This window comes from Ochlerotatus camptorhynchus, unplaced genomic scaffold, assembly GCF_037179485.1.
Source record: "Ochlerotatus camptorhynchus isolate MF236.1 unplaced genomic scaffold, CSIRO-AGI_Acam_v1.1 ptg000197l, whole genome shotgun sequence".
In the NCBI taxonomy this organism is placed as follows: domain Eukaryota; kingdom Metazoa; phylum Arthropoda; class Insecta; order Diptera; family Culicidae; genus Ochlerotatus; species Ochlerotatus camptorhynchus.
The window spans coordinates 1,465,762-1,491,082 of record NW_027040687.1 but is presented as its reverse complement, the minus strand read 5'-3'; the positions used below and the strand labels follow the sequence as shown (position 1 = coordinate 1,491,082).

At 41.0% G+C, this 25,321-nt stretch overlaps 1 protein-coding gene across 1 annotated transcript in view; it reads left to right on the top strand.

Annotated features, from left to right (window-relative positions):
- Positions 1 to 25,321, top strand: part of LOC135702775 (metabotropic glutamate receptor 1-like) — a 93,056-nt gene that overhangs the window by 18,383 nt on the left and 49,352 nt on the right. The window contains exons 2-6 of the mRNA XM_065223820.1: positions 15,369 to 15,641; positions 15,704 to 15,820; positions 15,893 to 16,082; positions 16,293 to 16,372; positions 16,447 to 16,782. Of these exons, the coding sequence (XP_065079892.1) occupies positions 15,369 to 15,641; positions 15,704 to 15,820; positions 15,893 to 16,082; positions 16,293 to 16,372; positions 16,447 to 16,782 (996 nt within the window). The remainder of the gene's footprint in view (positions 1 to 15,368; positions 15,642 to 15,703; positions 15,821 to 15,892; positions 16,083 to 16,292; positions 16,373 to 16,446; positions 16,783 to 25,321) is intronic.

The window sequence follows — 25,321 nt, the reverse complement described above, 5'->3', positions numbered from 1 at the left end:
CGAACTCCATTAATGAAGCCTGGAAAGTAGCTTTTCCAAGCTTCACTTCTGATTGCAATTATCTCACCATACTGGCGCATATGCTCAACAATAACCACATTATCCATATCCGACGGGAGATCGTGAATCCGTAGGTCAACAGCACTGCTCTCGACGTAGATGGGTAATGGAAACTTTTTCCCCTCACTTTCAATACAATGCTTCAAATGATGGGCTGAAGCAATGGTGTCGGCCGCGTCCTTGTCTCGCATACCCAGATACACGACGTTCTTTACGTTGTGAGGCTGGATATTTGTCACAAGCGACATATCGAGCTGCAGCTCATTGTCCAATAATGTTTTTATGACCGAAATACACGGTCGCTTGGGAAGGATCGATGTGTCTAATACGACACAGTTTTCTCGTAACACTTTCATAGTAAAGTAAAAACCACACGCTCGCACGCCGCACAAAATAATCTCGAATATAGTGTCTGGTGATAAAGCGACTGATCGGTTCGAGAGATGGATAGCAACTGAAGAGGCAGTTAATCAGACCAGTTAGTCAGACCTCATTAGTACACTTAATTCAAATAATGCTGCAACTCACACAAAACAAACTAAAGAAGTCTATTCATCACCCTCTATAGTCGGTCTCCAACAATGCTCCCCACCGGTTCCAACTCTTTCCGGCCGAAAGGCTAGGTTTCTGGTCTGCCTTTGAGGGCATTATAAAACACTTAAATACAGGACTTTTATTACCCTATGGATCACAAATCACCGAAATTTCGCACACTCGCCATTTCCCGCGTCATCCTCAAACCGATTTATCCTTGCGATTTCAAACCAAAACATTTAAGGTGTCGAAATACCGGGTTGCAAGGATGAATATTTTACAAACAATCGCAGCTTGCTCTATGACCGGCACAATCGTCATACTTGCGGCACACTGACAAAAAAGATGACCCAAGATTGGTGTGCGGAGTGACCTACTCCTTGAGTTTCCATTTGAAACCAGCAAAACATGTCTAAGTTTAAGTATATTCTACCCAAAATGAAGTTTATTTCACGTACATTTAAGAATGCGAAATTTACTCAAAAGTAACTTATTGGGCTGAACCTGGGGTAAGACAGCTTTTGATCATGAGTAAAATCGGATTTAATTTTGAGTAACTCTGAGGCTGTGTTCCATTAGGTGAATGTTCACTTAAATTTGACACTTCGAAAATAGATTATACTCTTTGAAAATCCCTCGCTTGTTTATCGTCCGATTTTCGAAAAGGTGTTTGTCAAAATTGAGCCCTGATGCGTCAGAAATACGCCTGCTCGAATACCAGGTTTATTTGAAAATTATCCATCTGTCAAATTTAAGTGAAAATTCACCAAATGGAACACAGCCTGAGTAACTCGCGTTGCTCAATATCTTATACACATAGCAACCTGATTGTTATATTGCAAACAATGTTAAAACCAAGGTGACTACATATAGGTGTTCTTATGCGTCAAATTCATGTTTCAGCCATGTTGGATTTTTGTATGGACGAGCGACTGAGTTTGTTTATAATTTGCCGCACTTCCCTCCCTACGATCTCCTCGTCCATACAGTGACAAAGCTGTATCACCATGTATATACCCACCATGGTTAAAAGCGAGTCAACCTGTCAAGCAAAGTAAGTTTCCAGTTTTCAATGATGAACCTCGATGTAAGTATCAATTTAAAAAGGAAACTTATAATCTATTCCAATTTTAAAACTACACAACATAAGAACGGTGTAATTGGTACTATGTTTAAAAATTATGATAAATTGTCGTTCCACTTACGCAGGATTACGTTTGGAAAAAATCCAACGAGACGTTGGAAATGTTCTCCCCCACATAAACAATATTCTGAAGCTGGATGGGGCTAGCAGCAAAAGCAGCGCTAGCATGGTTGGCGATGATCGCCACCATCAATTACAGTTAGCAACATACAAGCACGAGCCACCAACTGATGACGCAGCGACCTGAATTGGGATTTATGTGTAGGGACTTTTAGGGCGGTTCGATAGGTTCAAATTAAGCTAAAATAGGGTAGAGAACTACTTCGGCCTAATCGCCCATTTGGGCCTATCGAGCAGAAAACTTCAAATAAATCCATGATTTCAGAGTTAACAAGTCAATTATGCGTTTGGTACGATACTTTAGTTAATAAGCTACAGACCGAAGTCAATGAGAACGTGTGATATGAAGGTTTGCACCCATTATTCCCAAAAACAAAAGAAGCGCTCCGACCGAATCAATTCTTATCTTCATCCGATTGGCCGAAGTGAATTAAATTGCGTTTCAAAGGCGTTTCAATGGGTTAGGCCGATTTTGGCGTCAAGAAGCAGTGTTAGATTTTTGAAAATATCTCAACGATTGGTTTCTCTTTATCAAATGTTACGGTACGTACGGAGAGGTAAATAAATTTGGAAGCCATCCGTATTAATAACATTCCGTTTGGTTCTAAACTGCGCTAGATTAAGAAAGACTAAGTGCGGGTTGTGCTTAATAAATGAGGTAGTTAACCCTAATTCAATAAATTCATTCTTTGTTTAACCTTAGAGCAATGAAACTTTGGAACATAGTTGTGCTTGTCACGATATAGCTCAATATTTATGTTAGATTTCCTCATATCCGAAATTAGTTCAACAAGATGAGAGGGATATTTTACTGACTGTGCAAGATAAGCTATTTATGTTCACAAGGCAGAAACTTCTCAAATCTTTGGTCGAGTACGAACATGCATAGTTTTGAAATAACACCACCACATCATCAAAAATCACACTTTAACCAATCGATCCCTGGTCTCCCTTGGATCTATAATCGTTAAAAACTGTGTTTATATTGAAAACCAAACATGCTGACAGACGATATTTTGATCAGAAAATCGAGACTACTTTGATAATTTTTGAGTAAATGTGAGCAGCTCAAATTTACTCGCTGCAAATGTATGTGCTTGCTGTCTTACCCCTAGGGCTGAACTATATCGTTGGGTTGAATCTCTCGTTCTTTTTTGACAACAATAACAAGTTCAAGTGAGAGACTCAACTCATAATTAAGTAAAAAGAACTCAAGTTTTGGGTAATATTTATTTCTCCGTGCATGCTATAGCTTAACTGAACGTTAATAAATCTTACTACTGAGCTTTCAGAGATTTTCCATTTTGCGGATCATTTCTAAGAATAAGAAGAAGTGTATAAACACTTTGTTTAGCAGTGTTGAGCTCGTTTTGATTTCTGTAGCAGAAGTTTGATAGCGGTAGTCGACGGATTCTAAGATCCTTAATATCCCATTCCATTTGAAGCAACCAATAGTTACACCGCCATCAATCATTCCTGTTATACGACAATAATAGCCAAAAGATCTTCAAATGCCATCCCTACAGCCTCAACGAAAAACCACTCGACAGCGCACCTGTTGCTGCGCTAAGTGCAAAGTGTCTTATCGTCATCATTACCATCAGTCGGCTTCAAGGAGTCAAAGAGTGTCTCCCTTGTCATGCTTCCCCAATCGAACGGGAGTGTTGGGCATAAATCAACAGCCGACCTGGGACAAGGTACTCAACTATATCTATGCCTACCAAGTCGCCTGGGTTGGCCAGAGAAAAACATCGATTTCCGCACATCCTCATCCGCTTGATTGAACTTTTCCTCTGTCACTCAACCAGCCGTCCGCATACCTTTCGTCGGATGGATACGATAAAAATAAAAATGAATAATAAAAGCTTCATCCGGGTAGAAGGTGCAAATTGAATGGTTATTTAGTTAAGGAGGCTTTGTGTAGCTACTTGTCTCTCCCCGTGGGTGGATCAGCGCTGCTGAGTGGATTATTGGTTCATAACCTTACCGAGAAAGGCAAAAGATCAAGTGGTAGGGGATAACTAGTTGAATCATCGTTAAATAAAACGAAGATTGAATAATGATGATGGTCACCATGTTTCTTGAAGAAGGTCCGATAACGAGAACTAAACACTGTTTACTGAGTTTACATTTGACTTCGGAAAGGTTCCATGTTGAAGACACTATTAATGTGGCAGAGATTCCTGCTTTTATCATTACCGGTTAAGGTTTAGTGGCTTAGGTTTCGTTATTCAAGTGACTTTCGGAATATTTATCACATGATGGTGAGCATTATTAATACCATGAAAGGCATTTTATAGTTCATAATTTCAAAAGACAGTCATTCGATGAAAATGCATTAGGGCGCTGTTTACAAACCACGTGGACAGTTTTTTAAAAGAAATATTAGACTTCCCTGCGTGGACAATGTCTACGTGGTATATGGACACCGGACAGTAGACTGATGCAAAATTTGAAATTTTCAATCCACTGTGATCAAACGGTTCCACATTGGGTTCTGATAAGCCTCCCAAAGTTTAAACACATTCGGTAAGAAACTGACTTGGCACAAACTATTTGAAGTTTATATGGAAATTACTGTGGGAAACCCAAACTTTTTGTTCATTGTCTTTTAGTCTTTTTTCCAAATTGTACTGATAAACATTTCTTTAGCTGTTCTTATGGGAAATTTTGTCAGCTACAACTTTAAAGAAGATCGATTTTCAGCCAAACTAGTGTGAAAGTCAAAATCATAAATTAACAATCGTAATAGCAACGACCGGTGCAAAATCTGGTTGCTAACTAAAATAGCAACGGCTAAAGTTGCAAAACTAGCAGCCTGGATAGCAACGCACTGGTGTGGGTGGTCTTAACAATTGACAACTCTAGATAGAGCTGGAATTAGGGCGAAACAGCTTTTGTAAACAATAACTTCTCTCGATGATTTCTCAAAACTCAAGGCACGCCCACGCCAACCAACATAACCAACGGTAAGGGGAAGTCTTCCCCTACCCGATGGTGACGTTGATTTGAGTGGGCGAGTCTTGGCTTTCTAGAAATCATCATTCCCGCTTTTGAATCCAGGTGTTGCTATTGCGGGTGGTCTAAAGAGATCGATAATCTTACGGCAAGATCAAGCAGTTGTTTTGTTGGCAACACTGTATTCTGCAGTGTAGTCCAAAGGGAATTCTGAAAAGAATTCAATGAACATGTTGAGGATGATTGCATAGGAATTTTATGGAAATTTCCAATAAAGCTTTGAGGTATATTTCAACGAAATACTTAGAAAAGTTTCAATGCTATTGCTGTAATCATTTTAAGAGAAATCAAAGAATAGTTCCTAAGGAATTCTGATGAGCATTTCATTGAGTTTACAGGATTGCTCTTAGATAATTCTGAGTGGAATTTAGAGGGAACTCTGAAGACAATTCCATAGGAATTTCTGAAGATTCTCTCCACTGAGGAGAGTTTATTTCAGGAGAATTCTTTGGGAATTCCTAGGTAATAAATTTTGAGGTGATTGTAAGGAAATTCTTGAGGAACTAATAAAAAATCCTGTGAAAAACTCCAAGATTATCAAGATGATTCAAACTTAGGATTTTTTTTTGAGATCACAGAATAAGTGTAAAGAATTCGAAATTCAAAATTCATCCCTAGAAAAGTTCTCTGATTTGAATTTAGAAAAATCATATCTCTAAGATTAGGGGAGTATGTTTTTGGCATAAAAATTTGAGTCTTGTGACCAATATTCCTTGAGAAAACCATCAAGACTCTGGTTCCATGAGAAACTTTTAAGATTTAAAATTAACAGAAATATTTGAATAGCATATTTTTGAATACTAACTGTTTGAATTACCCTAGACTGAGAAAGCCATAAAAACGAAAGGTCTTCTTAATGTGATATCACCACGGAAGGTCACGAGGGGCATATCTCACGAACTTTCTTTGGATTGCTTCAATCCTAACAATCCACGTTGACTGATACGAGCACCAAACTACAGCATTGGATCCAAAGATCGATCGCACCTGCGGTCGAAGGCAGTGTGGGTCACGGAATTTGTTGAATAATTTGAATATGAATCCAAGCTGACGATTGGCTCTAGAGATAATGTCGTTGTAATGTAAGCGCTGAGTCAAGGATAACACCCAAATCCAGTACTTGATGAACACGCTCAAGAGGCTGGTCGACGATGTTATACCCATGTATAACCGGCTTCAGTTTCCTGTGGAACGATATGACGTTGCACTTATGAATGCACAATGTAAGCATGTTTGAAGTACACCATTGAGCGAAACGATCGATTAACTGTTGTAATGCGAGGCAGCCCTGAAGACTATTCACCACCATGTAAATTTTGACATCATCAGCATAGAACAATCGGCAACCTGTGGGTAGTGTCTTCGATAGTTCATTGATGAACATAGTAAACAACAGAGGACCCAAGTTACTGCCCTGAGGTACGCTTGATAAGTTTCCAATCTTCACAACTAGCTTTCGATCCGTTAGATAAGATTTGAACCAGCAGGTCAATGATGATGAAACACCGAGCCTTTCAAGACATTCAAGCAAGATCACATGATCAACACGATTAAAGGCAGATTTAAGGTCGGTATACACAGCGTCAACCTGTTTGCCATTGTCCAACGAGCGCAAGTAGAAAGAAGTAAACTGAATGAGGTTCGTAGACGCAGATCTATTGGGATAGAAATCGTGTTGATCGGAAAAAAAAATGTAATTCTTACAGGAACCAAACAGGATCTAATCATTGATGATGATCTCAAAAATCTTCGAGCTAGCACAGAATGATGTAATCCCACGATAATTCTCGATGTTGTGCTAATCTACTTTTTTGTGGACTGAGAACCTAACGGATGCCTTCCAGCTGGAGGGAAACCGGCGCTTTCGCATAGAAGCATTGAACAGTACTGTTAAAGATTGAATCAGAGCGTCGCAGCATCTTTTCAAAATGCATGAAGCGATACCATCATGTGGAGTATTTCAGTTTTTCGACGGCAGATTTAACATGCTGGGGAGTAATGCGGAAATTTCCCGTTGAGAAAACATACTAGCGAGACCTTTACCCAGAGACATCTCAATAGGTGATCCTTTATCCTTCCGCTTGGAGTTTACGAAATTCCAAAAACATTTTGGTTTTCTCCGCAATTTACTTTGAATACGCAGGGTGTAGCGTTTCCCCAAGCTGGCTTAGGACAATAATGTCATGCATAATACGTGAGAAACAGTCAACAGCGGAATCAATATCTCCAGTGGTATCCAAGAACGACAACTCCATGTGATAAAGGGTATCTAGCATTCCTTCAATATCTGCTTTAAAGAAGTCATAGCTAGGATCCTCTGGAAAATCTTCATAAGCTAAACCCCTAGACACGTCGCTTTTCACGACTACTAGTGGGGGTGATTGGCATCGAGAATTGATAAAGGTTCCGCAGCCGCAGAATAACGTACATCTTTGCAGTGTCGTGTCATTCCCTAGCGCTAGATCCAAAAAGCGACTATTTCGATTTTCGATTGTATTAATTTGTGTTAGGTTATGCAGACTGAAGCCGTCAAGTAATGCAGCACATGCGAGCGACATATGGGTTTGCAAAACATCTACTGTTGGATGACCGTTTTTTGAAGCGTCCCAAGCTAAGCCTGACTGGTTATAATCACCATAAAGAAGTTTCGTTGTCTGCGAAGGGTCCGCAGGTCACCTTCCACTTGGTCGAGCCATCTTGCCCGCGGCGTGCCTCTTCTTCTTGTTCCTGTTGGGTTGCTTTCGAAAACCATTTTCACTGGATCGCCATGCGGCATTCTTACGGCGTGTCCAGCCCACCATAGTCACCAAATTTTTGCAATGTGGACGATGGATGGTTCTCCCAGCAGCTGGTGCAATTCATGGTTCATTCGGCTCCTCCACGTTCCGTCATCCATCTGCACTCCACCATAGATGGTACGCAACACTTTCCGTTTGAAAACACCAATTTGGTCCTCCAAGAGCATAGTCCACGTCTCGTGGCCATAGAGGACCATCAGTCTAATCAGCGTCTTTTAGGTAGTCAACTTCGTGCGGCGGCGAATTTTATTCGACCGGAGCGTCCTCCGGAGTCCAAAGTAGGCACGATTCCCTGCCATAATGGGTCTTTGAATTTTTCTGCTGGTATCATTTTCGGCGGTCACCAGTGAGCCCAAATGCACGAACTCATCGACCACCTCGTCATTGTCCTCCCTAGAACCTCTTCCTTTCATGTATTTTGTCTTCGATGCGTTGATGGCAAGTCCAATCCGCCTAGCTTCAGCCTTCAGTCTGATGTACGTTTGCGCCATCGTCTCAAAGTTCCGTGCCATGATGTCGATGTCATCGGCGAAGCTAACAAGCTGGATGAACTTCTTGAAGATCGTGGCACTCGTGTCTATCCCAGCTCTTCTGATCACACCTTCTAACGCGATGTTGAATAGCAGACACGAAAGTCCATCACCTTGCCGTAGCCCCCTTCGAGATTCAAAGGGACTCGAGAGTGTCAGTTTATCCGGATGAAGACGGTGTTGCGACGAAAAGATTTGGTCGTTTAGCCACGTTTCAGCGAACACAATTACATCATAATGCGACTCAGAAGCAGCAAGAAAAACGACATCATTTTTCGTCCGTAAACCTCGTACGTTCTGGTAATATAGGTACTTGCAATTTGTCACTGCCAGCTGTTGGTTGAATTGAACCATTAACGTTGCAACCACCACTACTGCTTTTCATTGCTAGGCTGTGTGGGTACTCAGGCGCTCTAGCGTTGATTGACAAACCGTAGCGCTAGAACCAGTGTCAAAATCTGAGGTAGATCTGCTGCAAACGAGATGGTACTTGCCGTAAATAGCGGGTTGGAAGACCCCATCTCTAATCCCACACACAGGGCCAGGACAACTGGTGAACGAAGGCGGGAAAAGCTCGACTGTGGTGGGGGATGTAACCTACTGGCTGCTCAGAAGGGAAAGTTTGGTTGGGGTTATGCAGAGCACGGGGTCGTTTATCTAATAGCACTGTTACGCACACTTCTTTTTTTTACGGTTCCGGATAAATGGCGGACTACAAACCAATTGGTAAGCAAGGAGATGATGATTCAAATATGAGCGTCTTTGAGTGGATTACCAATAGTGAGGCCTGAATGCCCCTTTGTGGGCACGGAGATCGAATGCGGGAATGCTTCTGGAAGAAAGTTCAACTACCAAAATTCGGTTTACATGCGGGGTATTTTATTCAGCCCTGAAGGGTCAGTTGATAGAGATAGAGAGAGAGACATTTTCATTTAAGGTGTACTTGCGCTTTTGGTCTGCAGGTGGTGGTGCTGGTAACGTACAGCGGCATCGGTGGCTAGCATTGGTGAATCCAGTTGAAACGGTGGAAGGGTGGATTTTTTGTAGACGTTATCTGATTATTATATTAAATACATATGCGATGATGTGTGATATGAATGGAACCCACCATCAGTGCAAGGATTACCAATGTCTGCAGGTACTTTACCGGTTGTAAAGTTCTGACTGATGGTTTGTTGCAGCAAGGTGAATCAGCTTCATTGAAGACCTTTGGAAGACAAAACAACCAGATAGCCATCTGTAATCACGTGACAAGGGACTGGAAAATCCACGAACCCTCGTCCAGTTAACAAATCCTTTGATTCCCAAAGACTGCCCCTCCCCAACCCAATATATAATATAATGTTTTAAAATATATGATTTACAGTAATGTCCATTTTGTCAACCCATCTCACCTAATTCTGCACCTGTTTTTGGCTGTTCAACGCTGTTGACGATCATCATCACAAGTGAATTAATAAATAGGAACGAACTCACCAAATGATTCCAAGAGCAATGTCAACCGGATGAAATTGCATGGTGCTGCTGGTTCACCTTTGTTGCTTGAATCAGGATGATATCCACCAAGCCCTTGACCGCTTCCTCCCCCTCGTACTGATGATACTTTTCAACTGAATTAACATGTTGCCTCTCCTTGAATACATCTTGATCCATGTTGATTCTTTTTCATCAGGAAGGATTTCCTGTCTGTAGCTGTGATTAAAGGAGTCTCCAGGATCAGCATTTGTGGGTCGCTTCTCCGTGACGTCGTCGCAAACCAAAGAACGCCGGGGGTTCAGTGGGGGAGTTTGTTTTCGGAGTTCATTATTGACTCTTTGCTTGAATTTTTTTTAGCGGCTTCTGGACCGGTGTGATGGTTGTTTTTTTAAGCTGTTATAAAAATATGGCGTAATAGCGCGACAATACATATGATTATGAATCAAAAATTCGGAATGAGGAGGGACCAACAGGGCACCCAATTGAATTGTTGCTAACATTTCGTGAATAAAGGGCGGGCTCTTCTCCCCATTCATTGGGGCATCTCGTGGCTCGTTTTCTGACCAAGTTGTTGGAAGGAGATTCCTAACTGTCCCAAGGAAATGAATAGGCCAATTGCCTATCCATCCTTCCACTTGTTTTCGACCAAGGGGTGAGACAGGTTTACTCTGAGTTGCTTTTTTGCAGCGAGTAACTCAATGTACCTCAATATTTAATCGACGTTCATCAATTTTTTTATTCTGCTTACTCCGTTTACTCCCTTTAAGAATATGATTCTCATATTAGACGTCAGTTTGTAAACAAAGTAAGCCCAAGTGTGGCGACGAGAACCTCCCCGCGATGAAGATGCCCTAACGTCGACGGCGCCGTGCTCGGTACACTGGGACAGCGAGTGCCAACTGACACCGACAGACAGATGAGCGTGTTGTTTATTATTGATAAGAGTGATAGTGCCGTGATAACACCACGCGTGCATTCATTGAAAGCGCTATTAAAGTCTAGATAAACCTAGTTTATTAGTATATACAAATTAAAATTAGTATTTACAGTTACTACAAGTAAGTAAATCTTGAAATATAAAATGTGAAATTATATGCTAAAGCTTACATCAACCACGCAAAATTTACTATCCTAGTTTCGTAACCTAAAATTGAAAAACCACCTAAAGGGAAGAATCTCGTTGTTAAAGTGAAGATACTGAAAATTTGTAGGTAATATTATATATATTCTAAACATGTATACTTATAATAAAACACTTACAGCTAAAGCATATTCCAACAACAACAACCGTGTATTGGATCGCTTGAAAGAGTTTCAGTGGCTACACCCAAGTGTATCCTGAGGCTTTCGAATAGCCTATGCAAGAACCTGAGTAGAGATGAACCAGCCTAAGGCTGAAAGTCTCGTTAATAAAGAAAAAAAAATGGAAGAACCTGTGCCGGTGTCTGCTTACTACCAGCAAGAACTTACAGTTCCAGCCACCTTTCAGCAGCTGTTCTTCCTCCTCAGCAGCCAGTCCCAGTTGTCACTTCAAAGGGATCATCCAGTAGTCGTAACAGCAGTCCATTGAAAATGGTAATAGCTAACTCCGATCCCCTTCTCGTTAGCACCATGCAAGTTAGCTAAAGCGTGAAGATTCCATCACAGCACATCAAACATAGCGTGATGAGCAATATTCCAACCGTGGCCCGTCCAATAAAGTCCACCGCTACAGTTTCCGATTTAGAAAACATCTCCCCGGTGGGGCAACAATCGATTAACACCCAATTCCAGCTCCGATGGCAACGCTACCATCCATTACCCCCGCGGAATGTTCAGCCAGAGCAGCCGCCGTCATTTCCCATGCCGAAGAGGAGGATGACGTTGAAGAACCGCTACCAATGTTTCCGGTGAGTGCGATCCTCGTTTGGACTTCAGTCGATCAACGATCAACCGGATGAAATTGAAGTAAAAACCGGTCAGGGAGACGAAGAACAAATCAAGCTGACAGATTATCTTCGTCGACTTTCTCTTTGCATTCCCACGGCCATGTTAAGACCAGGATCGTCATGAGACGTGATTAAGTTCACAAGATCGCTACCAATCACTCAATATCGTCAGCGCTGCCGCTATGAACTTAGCCAACGAGAAAGCGAAGAACACAAGTATGTAGTAATGTTCTACTTTATAGGATACTGCCATCACGGTGGTGTATCGCAGAAACGGGATCGGAAGGCACATCAGAAGCACCAAAAGAGGAAGGATGGATGTCCACCGTCACTAGAACGGCACAGTGGTAATTCAGAGCTCAGTTCGCAGTTTCATCCAGCGGCAGTTTACCAAGCCATGGGATCGGGGGTTGCTTCAACGAATATTGTAGTACCGCACGGGTACGTAAATTGCCGGATTTCGAGTATTTGGTCAGGCAGACCGAGTTTTTCCACTATATCAAGCCGGACACAATCATTCGCCCTTGGTAAGTGTAAGGCAGCTAGGCAGCAATAGGTTCCGTTCACGTTCACGTTCACAGATGATGCAGGATAATCAAATCAATCAATTTAATAGCGAATTCGTTTATTATTCAGTTCCAACCTGGATCGGGTATCAAGATTGGGTACGCTTGTTTTCTGACAAATGTCAGTTTGATCGTTTGTTTTTAAAACCCAGCTCAGGTTGAGGTTCGCACTGACAAAAAGTTCGGTTTTGCACTGGGTTGGAACTGGTTCCAACCCCGATAATAAACGAATACACTATAAATGTCTCCGAGTTTCGCTGAGATACTACATGTTTTTTTTTTATTATTATTGTTTTGATTGACAGCAGCTTTTCGACTTCGCATGTAGGTTGCTGTGATGTGAAAAGTGAGAAAGCAAATGACAGTGATCTTTCTCACTGAGCAATGTGAGTTACTCGAGGTGCATCAAAAGCAACTCAAAAATTGCTCATCATTAGGAGCTGTCTTGCCCCTAGTTTTCGACCCTTCATACAGCGATTTGCTGATGACAATCAGAGGTTATTAAGCTTGATCAAGTTCAAAAGTGAGGAGAGCCCACAGCTATCGGACTAGTTTCCGTGCTACAATGAGTGTTTGATCACTATCATCACCACCATCACTATCATCATCATCAACACTGTATTCTGCAGTGTAAAATTCTTCGGTGTACACATCAATTATATTTACTTTTTTGACATGAGTATATGACGATGTTCCCGGTAGTGACCGTCGTAGGTATTTCGCTTCTGTTGAACTTGAGCTCATACGGGTCCACTCCTGTACCGATCCTTTACACCCGGCACACACTGGGGCAGATTAGTGAATTTCTCGGAAAAAATAATAACTTTTGAACGATGCATCCACTCAGATTACTGTATTCAGTAAAGTTGCTTGTATTAGTTAAGCGCTTCTTTTGAATAACTTAATTAGTTCGCAACATGGCCGTAGAGATGGCGCGCGAATCTAACTTTTGAATAAAGCGTCCTAGACGTATGGTGTTTTCTACAAAGTTGTTTATCTATTAAAATGAAGCAGAATTGGTCAATACATGAAACTTCCATAACCTTTAGTTTTGGAGATATTATTCTTGCTGCCAGAGTAGACCCTTTGGTGCGCAAGCTCATTTGAGCTGCAAATGTTAATTCTTGTTAAGAGTGGGTGGATCTCAGCTCCTAGGTTTTGAGCTGTTTAGCATTCCTCGAGCTGTTCAGAGCATTCCTCGAAACTTTTCACTGGCAGGTTTTTTAGGAGAAAAACCAAAATTGTGAAAACTAATTGAAGCATCAAGCCAGTGCTGATTAGCTTTAAGAATTTTGTCATTTCCTCGCTTTGAATCCTTCCATCTTTTCTTGAAATCGGATGCAAAGAAGCTTAATCTTTTATTGACCTCACCTCTCTGATCAGTTTTAGCAATTTGTATGGAGTACTTGTATGCTTGTAGATATAACAATTGACGATCCAAATCTGTGAACCCAGAACTCCTCATTTTTTCGAAAAGAAATCGAAAACTCAAAAAGTAATCCGCGCATCCTGATGCAAAAAAATCATAAATTCACGATCACGTTTGCACGGCAGCACACAGCATGCACGATGATGTCACACACACAACTTTACGTGGGTAATGCAGCTGATTGAGCTGGTTTCTTTGCCTTGGAATAAGCTAAAAACACTGCAATTCCACGAATGAGTTCGTTGACAACTCATAATAAGTAAACAATCCCAAAATTTAGCACAGCATTTAAAAATGGTGACATGTCAAACATTTATATAATGTTATTTTCAATATAAGGGATATTGGGTTTACAAATACCTAAAGAAATTAAAAAAAAATCATCGAATATCATGTCTTCAGTTTTCTGGTATATGTTAGACGATGACAAGAGCTAACAAAAGAAACTAAGTCCAGCTGCCCTTAGCTGCCATTACGAGAATCCCACCCACCTAGAACACAGACAAAATATCATGTTTTTCAAGAATACTTCACTAAAATCAATAAAAATTTCACAAATAGTTTTATTAAAATTCTCACCTAGTTTGTTTTCATTACAATAAAGTCAAAAACTAGAGCAAACATATGAAACTATATAAAAAAGTTGTGAACTAAGAATTTTGAGTTCATATTTTTTAAGACACCCTTTATCTCCGAAACTAAAGGTTATAGAAGTTTCATGTCTTGTGCAACTTTGTTTCATTTTGGTAGATAAACAACTTTGTTGAAAACACCACGCGTCTAGGACTCTTTATTCAAAATTTAGATTCGCGTGCCATCTCTACGGCCATGTTGCGAACTAATTAAGTTATTCAAAGGAAGCGTTTAACTAATACAAGCAACTTTACTGAATACAGTAATCTGATTGGACGCTTCGTTCAAAAGTTATTAATTTTTTCCGAGAAAATCATTGATCTGCCCCAGTGTGCGGCGCTTAAAGGCCCAAGCGCAATGACAGCGGAAACGGAACGGCAGCGGCAGCGGAAAAGCCCGATCTGAGTAAGCCCACTTGTCGGATTGAAAACAAGTTAGAACCAAATCGACATAGGTTAGGCTTCTTGATGTCATTTGTGACAACTGTCAAACTTTCCGTTTCCGTTCCGCTTCCGTCCACATTGCGTTTGGGCCTTAACTGTCAGCATACCGAGACAAATGAATTAAACTCATTCAAATCAAATTGAAATCGGAAATTTCGTTTACAGTAGAACCTGTCACATTAGAACAATGTCTACTTTGATGAAGCGGAAAATGAAAAAAAAAATGCTCGCCACCTTACTGTCATAATAGCCTGAGATTTGTCAAAAAAGTAAATTTTATTGATGTATGTATCGAAGAATAGTAGCCATGAATTTTATGCTCTATTCTAGGCACCAGAAACACTGAGCAGTTGATATCAGTTACATAAACCATTAATAACTTTTGTTTTGATGGAAAAGTGGTCTCCAAGAAAGTTGTAATTGCTATCATTTTTTAAAGCAGAATGAAATGGTGAATATTGAGAGACACGAATAAAAAATCTGGTTTTCCTACAGTAATTTCCATGTAAATTTCAAATGGTTTGTGCCAAGCCAGTTTCTTGTGGGAGGCTAATCAGGAATCAATTTGGAATCAGTTGAGCACTGTGGAGCGACAATTTCAAATGTTGCCTCAGTCTCCTAGACAGCCATAATTAATTTGGTTTAATTGTATTTTAATTGTCGAATTCTCTCTCCAATCTTCCCGCCAGGTTCGCGAGCACTACGGCATCCAACGGTCGGAGGTTACATTCAAAACTATAGATGAAATCAACCAGAACCCTACGCTTCTGCCAAACATCACCCTGGGAGTGGAAATCAGGGATTCCTGCTGGTACGCACCAGTTGCTCTTCAGCAAAGCATCGAACTGATACGGGATTCCATATCACCCCCAACGGGCAGCATTGCTTCCCCGCGGAATGTTAGCGCAGGGGGAAAGCACTCGAATGGCATGTCCAGTCTCACCCATCAGGATGTGTGCTTGGTAAGTTGTCGAAAGTAGCAAATTCAAATTGGAATAATATACTAATTTGCCAATTCGATCAGGCAATAAATCAAAACATATCGCTCGATTACAACGGTCCCATCAACAAGCCTCCCAGTAAGTTCCACCAAACACTGGTTGGCGTAATCGGCCCCGGGTCCAGTTCGGTTGCCCTACAGGTAGGTGTGTTAAAGTAAACATAAACCGTCAGAGCCACCCACAAGCGTCAATCTCCTACTCTACTCCGATAGGTTCAAAATTTGCTTCAACTCTTTTCGATTCCGCAAATCGGCTATTCGACCACATCGAAAGATCTCTCCGATAAGGCACGCTACAGCACCTTCATGCGTGTCGTTCCATCTGACTACTACCAGGCCCAGGTGATGGTCGACGTGGTCCGGCAATTTAACTGGACCTACGTGTCGGCCGTCAACACCGACGGTAAGTGCGAACATTAGGTTGTAAATTTTTTATTTCACGTTTACTGTAATGATAATGCTTCCTGCACATCTCTGAGGGTTACCAGATCCGGAACACCAAACATCTGAGCAGAATATTTATTTGAATGGCAACCCTTGCAACCGGCAAACAATATTGCTTTTAAACAAAGCCTTACATTTCAGTTTCATCTTTCACATTTCTCGTTAACAGAAAACTATGGCCAGTCCGGAATTCAAGCCTTCCGTGAATTGGCAGAGAAATATGGCGTGTGTATTGCCCGAGAGGATTCGGTATGTTGGTGTTGTTTGCGACTGTCACCCTAAATATCTTACCAGTTCATTTTCGCCACCCCCCCTCCCATCAGATCCTGAGCAACGCCGAGGACGAATCGTTTTCCGATGTCCTTCGGAACATTGAACAGGACAAGAATGCCAACGTGGTGGTTTGCTTTTGCGAAGGAATGACCGTCCGCGGTTTGCTCAAAGCGATGAAAAAACTCAACATGACCGACCGGTTCCTGCTGATCGGAAGCGATGGATGGGCTGACCGACCGGATGTCGTCCAGAACTACGAACCTCAAGCGCTGGGATCGATATCGATCCGAATCCACAGTCCGTACGTGAAGTCGTTTGACGATTACTATTTCTCGCTAAATCCGTTCACCAACAAACGCAACCCGTGGTTCCGGGAGTTTTGGGAGGTAAGCTGACATCACCGACCAACCGACCGACCGACCGGAAGAGGGTGTCCTCTTTGGTAGAGCGGCTTATTGTGTTTCGTTAATTGAATATCTGTTTCTTGCTCTTTGCCATAATCGATGTGTTTATGAGTCTGTGCGGGTGGAGGGGATGATGGAGCAAATAGGGGGAAATCTTTTGTTTTCTGTGATCCCGACCGTTTGCCGCCGTCGGGCGCTCTATTGTCTGGCGGTCCGAAATCGAGCGATGCTTTATGAATGGAATGGATGGAAGCGATTATTTTAATCGCCGGGAGATGATACCTTAATCTAGACCCGGGTCGAGACGGGAGTTTTCCATCAGGAAAGATTGCGTCTAATATAACTTTTCCGATTTCCATTTGGTGGAAGGAGAACAAAGATGTTCACGTTTTATTGCTCGAGAGAAGTTGATGGACTTTAAAGAAAAAAAAAAACTAATGGTTATAATGGAAGAGCGATGATGGTAGCACAAATTTGCGAATTTTCAACACCAGAAATGGAAATCTAATTGATGCTCATTTTGGTCAAAGTTTAGATTTTCAAAAGTAGTATTTTCGTTAAGAGCCTAAATTTATAAAGAGGCGACATGTCAAAATTAGAACAATCGATTGTCTGTCAAAGTCATAGGAAAAGTCATTCCAATCGAGCAGAAGATCTGCCAAATTGATAAGATGTCGTCTCTTTATAAATTCAGGCTCTTTATATTTTCGGTGTAGGCCGAACGCCATTAAGCCAAATGCCATTAGGCCGAACGCCATTAGACCGAATGTGTCATAAGGTCAAAAGTCATTAGGCCGAATTTTAAAAAAGTAAAAGATGAATTTTCTAGCTTAAGATTATTCATAACAGTGTAGCAAACATGGAGTCAAAGACAAACAGACATAACACTCGCAAGTAGTTCATCGAACAAGCATTTAACGGTCAATTTAAACGTATCGTGATTGGTAGTACCGCCAATCAAGAAAATTTGAAGTTATAGTGCAGTCATCGGCCATATTTGGGCACCATAACGTATGTCCTAAAATTGGAATTGCCGTATAATGAAAAGTGAGCAACTATACCAATGTTGGCCTAATGACCCATTCGACCTATTGGCATTCAGCCTAATTACCCATCACCGTATTTTAATAGTACAGGATAAACTCGACAATTTTGCTAAGATGTTTGAATCCCACTTGAATCTAAATACGGTTTACAGTCGCAGGACCGTCTTTCCCTTAGCAGCTAGAACATAATGAGAGCATTCCTACATGAAGTATTCAACACCCTCTTTGAACGAACAATGCATTAAATGAAAAAAATAATATGTTTTTGATTATTATGATTGATTAGGTCATAATTAGTCAGAAGGGTAAATGAGTTTTCAATTTCGGCCAAACGAGGCTCTGAACCATTATGTATTATCCTGCAGTAATTGAGCGCTCATGATCCCCTGACTACAATAGGTAAAAGTCATCCCAAAGCCGTAATTTACTCTATATTAATTTTAGATATTTTTTAATTTTTAATTTAAATAAACAAGGAGGATACTAAAAGGAACAAACGATTCAATGAATTTTGACGATAGCTTTTGCCGGTTTTCTGTATGTGAGGGCACCAAATATGGCTATTATTTACTATAATTTACCAGTAACTCCATTTGCGTAACCGATAAAGTTTTGGCATCTTCAGCATAGTTGTGTACAATGGATTCTCGTTTTACACGATTTTGTTTGCGCAATTTTCTCGAATTTACGCGATTCTCTATCTGAAATGCACTAAGTCAATTCAATAAGTTGGATTTCTCCTCCATTCTTTAAAAATTTAGCTTGAATTTTATAAAAAAGGACCTTGTTGAATCCATAAATGATGGATTTGAGCCCTTTTCCACGCCGAGGTTAATTGGGAACGTTATCAACCTCGCAACTGTAACGCTACCCAATACTCATGCTTGAGCACCGGACCAAAATTCGCCACATGGCTCATCGCTGCAACGGTTGTGGCAAACAACTTTCAACCGAAGCATGCGAGAGAATGGAGGGGTGGTGAATAGGAGAACGTCAAAAAGAGTGTTGCGAGCAGGAGTTTTTGCTTTAAGATATAGGAAGCGGAACACTTTTTTTACTTTTCCTGATAAATTGATTCATCTGAGATGCTCCAAAACTTAATCTACAGTTGAAAAATTTAATTCTGTAACGTTTTTGCAGAGGTCCTGCTGGCGTTCAGGAATATTTTTGTTGAGAAAAATGGAAAATTAGAAAAGTGCCTTAGTGGTTATGATAGGTTATGATGTTCCGGATTTCTTGTGTGTGAATAGTTTAGGAGCAAATCAGTTGAGAACTGCGTAAAAGCGTAAAATAAGACAATCACCGATGGAAATTGGCAAGATGTTCAATGAAAAATGCTCTAATTTGGGTTGTGAAAAATTCTGCCGTCAACCAAACCGTTAGTTTACATCAGAAAAACGGTTTGGTTGACGTTTCCTCTCGAACTCGCGTGCGCACTCTACGTTGGTGGTGAATTAAAAAAGCCTATTGTGGTGCAGCTTATCGGGCTACCAGCAAGTCCAAAACGTGCCGAATTCATGGATATCCGCAAAAGGGCCGAAAGAAGGTTCTGGCACGCAACGAGCATAATTTCTCCGCCATTACCCAACGGCGTCCGATTCTGGTTCTTCCGCCGCTTCCACTCAACAACCGTTTAGCAGCTGATGCTGTTTCGATCCCGCCAACAGCTGGGGAGCATAACACTCCGGTAAACTCAAGTCGTGGAAGCATTTTGGTGCTCCCCCTTTACCAGCGATCGGGAATGAAGACATTCTGCTTTCAACGGCGGAACTTGTTACACTCGTGCCACAAGTTCTCATGATCCAGCGCACCTGCAGGATCCGAACAGAACAGTTTCATACTGCCATATCCCTCATCAATAAGTATGGACCGTGAAGCCATCAAAATTGCCAATTAGAACGCTTGCTCGCTCAGGAGCAAGAGCATCGAGTTCGTTGAATTCCTCAACGAACGAAAGATCGATATCGCCATCATCACCGAAACGCACGTGAGACCCGAGATTATCGTCTTCCTTCCCGATTTCCGGCTTGGGAGGCTGGACCGGGGGAGTAGGAGAGGCCATCTCTCTAAGGAGGAATATCAACTGTCGGCTGCTGCCGAGCTTCCAGCTGAAGATGATCGAAGCCGTAGGGGTGGAAGTTTCTACTTCTGTCGGCCCCATTACAATTGTTGCGGCTTACTACCTCAAACCAGTCAACATCAGGGATGTGTTGGCAGCAGACTTGCGAAGAGATTTTGTCAAGCTAACACGACGGCGGGAAAACTTCCGCATCGCTGGTGACCTGAGCAACAGTCGACGCAATCAAAACGGCACCATCCTGAACAACGACCTGCAGGAAGCGCAGTACTCCCACCCGGTTGAGTCAGTACAGTGTTCACGCTACCATCGATATCTTCATCAGCAACATGGGCAACAACATCGCTCAACCTATCACCTACCAGGAACTCAGCTCAGACCACAAACCGGTGGTCGTCGAAGTTGGTTCCTCGGTGAACCGATTCAAAGTTTCCCGGCGCAACTACCATCGTGTCAACTGGGATCAAGATCAACACTGCGTCGACACAACCATAGACTATGATGCCCAACCGGAGACGTTCGAAGACGTTGACCAGTGTCGGCAATCTATCGAGGAGGCAATATCCCAGGCCAGGAAACAACACGTGCCAGTATCCAGACAGGTGAGTAACACTCTGAACCTTGACGTAGACAATACCAGCGTTCTGGTTTGCCTAACTTGAAGACCAATTGTAATCGATCAACAAAGATCATTCAGGCCAGGATGGTGGATCTCAGAATTAACGATTAATAATAATAATAATATCCGCTATTCTCCCAGATTGTGAAGAGCCCTTCAGGAAACTAAGCCAAGGCCCATTCAACCACTTGTACCGTTGAATCAATCCAATGCAATGGTTCAGTCGCCCATCTGATAACGCCTGAAGAGAAGGCTGATGCTATAGATCAACACTTCGTCAGCTCTCATAATCTCGGACTGAACATGGTAAGTCCATACGATACTGCAGTTGTTGAACATGCAGCCAACCTCCATCAAATTCCCAACAATTTTCCTGCGGAATCCGAGATTAAGGCTGACGAACTGTTGGCCTATATACAGTATGCAAAAAAAGTTTATCCACCCCCCTACCAATCTACATTTTTTGTTTGTTTTTCTGGTGAAAATCAGTTTAATTTTATGAGTGTTCTTCCATGATTTATCAATTTATGTTTATTTATCACATTGCCATTGAAAATACGGCGTTTATATCTTTTCTTGAGATTTCATGTGATAAATTATGAAAAATGGTAAAAAATTACGCAAAAAAAGTTTATCCACCGAAAGTAATGCTATTTGGGTCACCATTGATACCATCAGACCATACCATCAGAAACCATAAAATTTTGGTCCATGAAATGTGGTCCTGGGCCCACTTCAATCTTTTTTTAAATTTTTTTTTTTTTGCGGACAACCATGGCTTCTTAAGAGCTACTCTGCCCTTAAGACTTTTCTTATGAAGACGATTTCGTACGGATTGTGATGTCAGTTGAATAGAAAACTCGCTTTCAATCTGTTTCGCAATTTTTCGGAGCTCATAGTCCCCGGTCCAGCTCCGCCTTCTTCACGATAGCTCTGTCAATTCGGTCAGTTGTCATTGAAGGACGCCCCGATCGCTTAGCTGGTGAGATAAAACCACGCTTTTTGTACATCTGCACAATCCTAGCGACCTTTTTTTTGTGAAGCTGGACAATATCGGCAATATCACGGTAGCTTTTGCCAGTTTTGTGATGTTCAATAATCAAATTTCGGATACTGATTGGAATTTGGGGCTTTTTTGGGCATTTTGAAACAAATAACTTCCAATTTTGAACCCCAAAATGAAATTTTGAGCATGAAAACTTCAAGAGCACTAAATGACAGATAGACACAATGTTTACATTCGATAAAGTTGCAGAATACACACTAAAACTCTGTAAAACACACTTAAGTCATAGTATCCGTTTGGGGGTGGATAAACTTTTTTTGCGTAATTTTTTACAATTTTTCATAATTTATCACACGAAATCTCAAGAAAAGATATAAACGCCGTATTTTCAATGGCAATGTGATAAATAAACATAAATTGATAAATCATGGAGGAACACTTATAAAATTAAACTGATTTTCACCAGAAAAACAAAAAAAAATGTAAATTGGTAAGGGGGTGGATAAACTTTTTTTGCATACTGTATTTGAGTTTCAGATTCTTCAACCAACTGGCAATGATTTTTAATCAGTGCCTTAGACTTGGCTACTTCTCCTCATGCTGACAGTCAGCTAAAGTGATCAGCATCCGGAAGCCTGGAAAAGATCCGTCCTCTCCTTCAAGTTACCGTCCCATCAGCCTTCTGTCTAAGCTGTTCGAAAGGACAGTCTACTACCTGCCATGAAAACTACTTGTTGCTCGAAGAACAGTTTGGCTTTCATAAAGGTCGCTCGACTGTTCACCAACTGACTCGGGTGAACAAACACAATGTCTGGCACAATGGCCTGGTCTACAAATTGCAGCGATACGGTCTTTCTTGTGAAGATTACAAAAAAAAAGCTATCTCTCTGACAGGACATTCCCATTCTCTCTGAATGGCATCACATCGGATGCCTTCAACATCGGTGCGGGTGTTCCACAAGGAAGCAAGTTTGGACCCATCTTGTTCAACCTGTTCATCTCCGATGTGCCGGCTCTCCCTGATGTTGGATCGTTGTCCCTGTTCGCAGATGACACATCTATCGTCTATAAGGGCAGAGTCATCGGAGCTCTGACCGCCAAACGTCAGAAAGGACTGGATATCCTGTCTGATTATTTCAACAGCTGGATGATCCCTATCAACGTGGTGAAGACCCAGGTCATCATATTTCCTCATTTCAAATCTCCCAGACTTGTTCCGTCTGATAATAATAAGATCAACTTAAATGGCACAGTGGTGGAATGGCCCAAAGAGGTAGTCCACCTCGGGATTACAATCGACAGCAAGCTGCATTTCAGGGAACACGTTGACAAAACGAAAACAAAATGCAACATCCTGATGAGATCTCTGTATCCGCTCATCAACAGGAGATCCACTCTGTCCCTGAAAAGCAAGCTTGCTGTCTATAATCAAATCATCCTTCCCGTAATCGAGTACGGTATGCTAATCTGGGAGAGATGCGCCAAATGCCATCACCTCAAACTCAAAAGGATCCAGAACAAGATCCTTACGATGATCCTAAACAGTCCTCCACGGACGCGAAATTCCATCGCTTGGCTGGTCTTCCGACTCTAGAAGAGCCAAGAACGGTCTTCTTGGAAAGGTTCAGAGACACCTGTCTGAGATCAGATCATCAGATCATACGTAATCTAGCATGTTAGGTTAAGTTATACTCGTAGTTACGTAGGTTATCACATTTTTCAATTCAAACAAAACATACCGCCAAGCGGTATTCTGTAAACTAGTTGAAAAACACAAATATTAAATTAGAATATTCAATGAAACAAAGATGAAGAGACAGGTAGGCTAAACAATTGAAATGTTAAATCAATTTTTCTGGAAAGAAGCACTGATAGTACAAATAGTTTTAAACTAGGGGCATCCCACTCTAAACTATAGCTCTAGTATCAATTAAGTATTTCGAAGTATCTGATAAGTATTCTTAAGTATTTTTAAGTATTTTAAGATATGGATTTTTTAATCGTAGTGACCGGTTACTAATGTAGTTTTTTATTGTTGTATATCCCGTCAATGTACCTATTACTTTTAATCACGTATTAAAGCATATTAATACTAGTTTCAATATGTTTTAAATTAAATGAAGAAGTGTGATCATGTTTATAAGTAAGTATTTTAATTCTTGTTATGAAATAGTTCATCAAAAACATTTTACTTTCAGCAAACCATTTATGGGATAGCGAATTATTTATGATTTCGAACTGGCTGTTTAGTACCATATCAAACTTTTGAATTATTTAACTAGATTTCAAACTGAACTGCCAAAATAAAAGCATATGTTGAATGTTAATTCGGCTAGGAACTATCCCAAGCTGCATGATTATGAAATTCTTGACTTTAAGCAGGCCAAGGATGCTAAGACTACGCTGGTTATTTGCCAGAGGACAATGAAGCATAACTACCAGCTATTCGTTGTGCTGGTGGGCTCGAAGTTGAACTAATTGCAATTGCCACTGGTGGTCGTATCGTACCGCGTTTTGATAAATTAACATTGGTAAATGTGAGTTATGACGGACTGGTGATGGAGTTGAGTGAGTATCCTGATAGCAACCGAAAGCTTTATGTGAAATCAACGTGAATTTCTCACTTTTACCAGTAAGTAAGGATAAGAAAAATATTAATCTGTTCTGAAATTATTATTTATAACAAACCATTGATATACCAAATAAAACGATTTAGTTCCAAAACGTTACTTATTTGTACCAATTTCATGTAAAATAATCCTAAGTTAAAATGTATGAATTTATTTCAAACCATTCCCCAAAGAGTCCAAATTAAAGTTTTAACACATAGCCGTTCTGATGGATGATGTACAGTCCAAATTCGCTGGTTGGGCTTTTAATACTTGGGCTGCTTTTTAGTTGGGCCTCCGTTGGTTGGGCCATGACCCAATTAAAAATCAACTGGATGTCAAAATCTCATGTCAAATTGGATTTGACAATTGATCATAAATTCTTCCAGGGGGTAAGCATATGCGGGTAGGACTGCGAATCATATGTAATGAAAGTTAACGTTTGGTATTTGCTCGAAACATTTGAGTTTCATTTAAAATTCTAGAAGAAAACAAAAACAAAAATTGTGTTCTTAATGATTTGCTTTTTCCACTCTGCTTCAAGCAACTTGCTTCAATCCGCTTTTTGTAAAATCTTTGCAACAAAGGATGCGCACACCCCTCAACAAATTTTAGCCTTCTGTCAGTTGGCCCATATCAATCAAATCAAATTCGTTAGTTGGGCCGAGGTGGTGGCCCAACCAGCGAATTTCGACTGTAATCAATTGGGTTCTTAAAGGGTATAGAGGTAAATGCATATTCGTAATCTGCATTAAAAATGGAACCCAAACCCAGAATTTCATCGATTTTGGTACACTGGAACTATTTTAAATAAGTACGATTACATTTGCAAAAATCATCTTATTAGTGCCCCTCGGTGTCACTTTGTATGGGAGCGAGCTGTCAGTTTGTTAGTTTAGTGCCAAACAGTGAAGTTGTTATTTTGCTTTAAATCTTGATTTAAAAATCGAGATGAAAGTGTGTGGGTTCGAAAAAAATATGTGCTCCGAAAACAAAGCTCTTTCAGATGATGTATAAAAAACGATGCATTTTTCAAAATTAAAGAAGCCAATTAGAGAACGGTTCCTAGATTAACACGGAGCAAATATGCTGGTTTGATTATGTCCAGCCTTCATACGGCTTAGATCTTATTTTGGGCCTAGTAAGCACAACCCGCCCTTTACC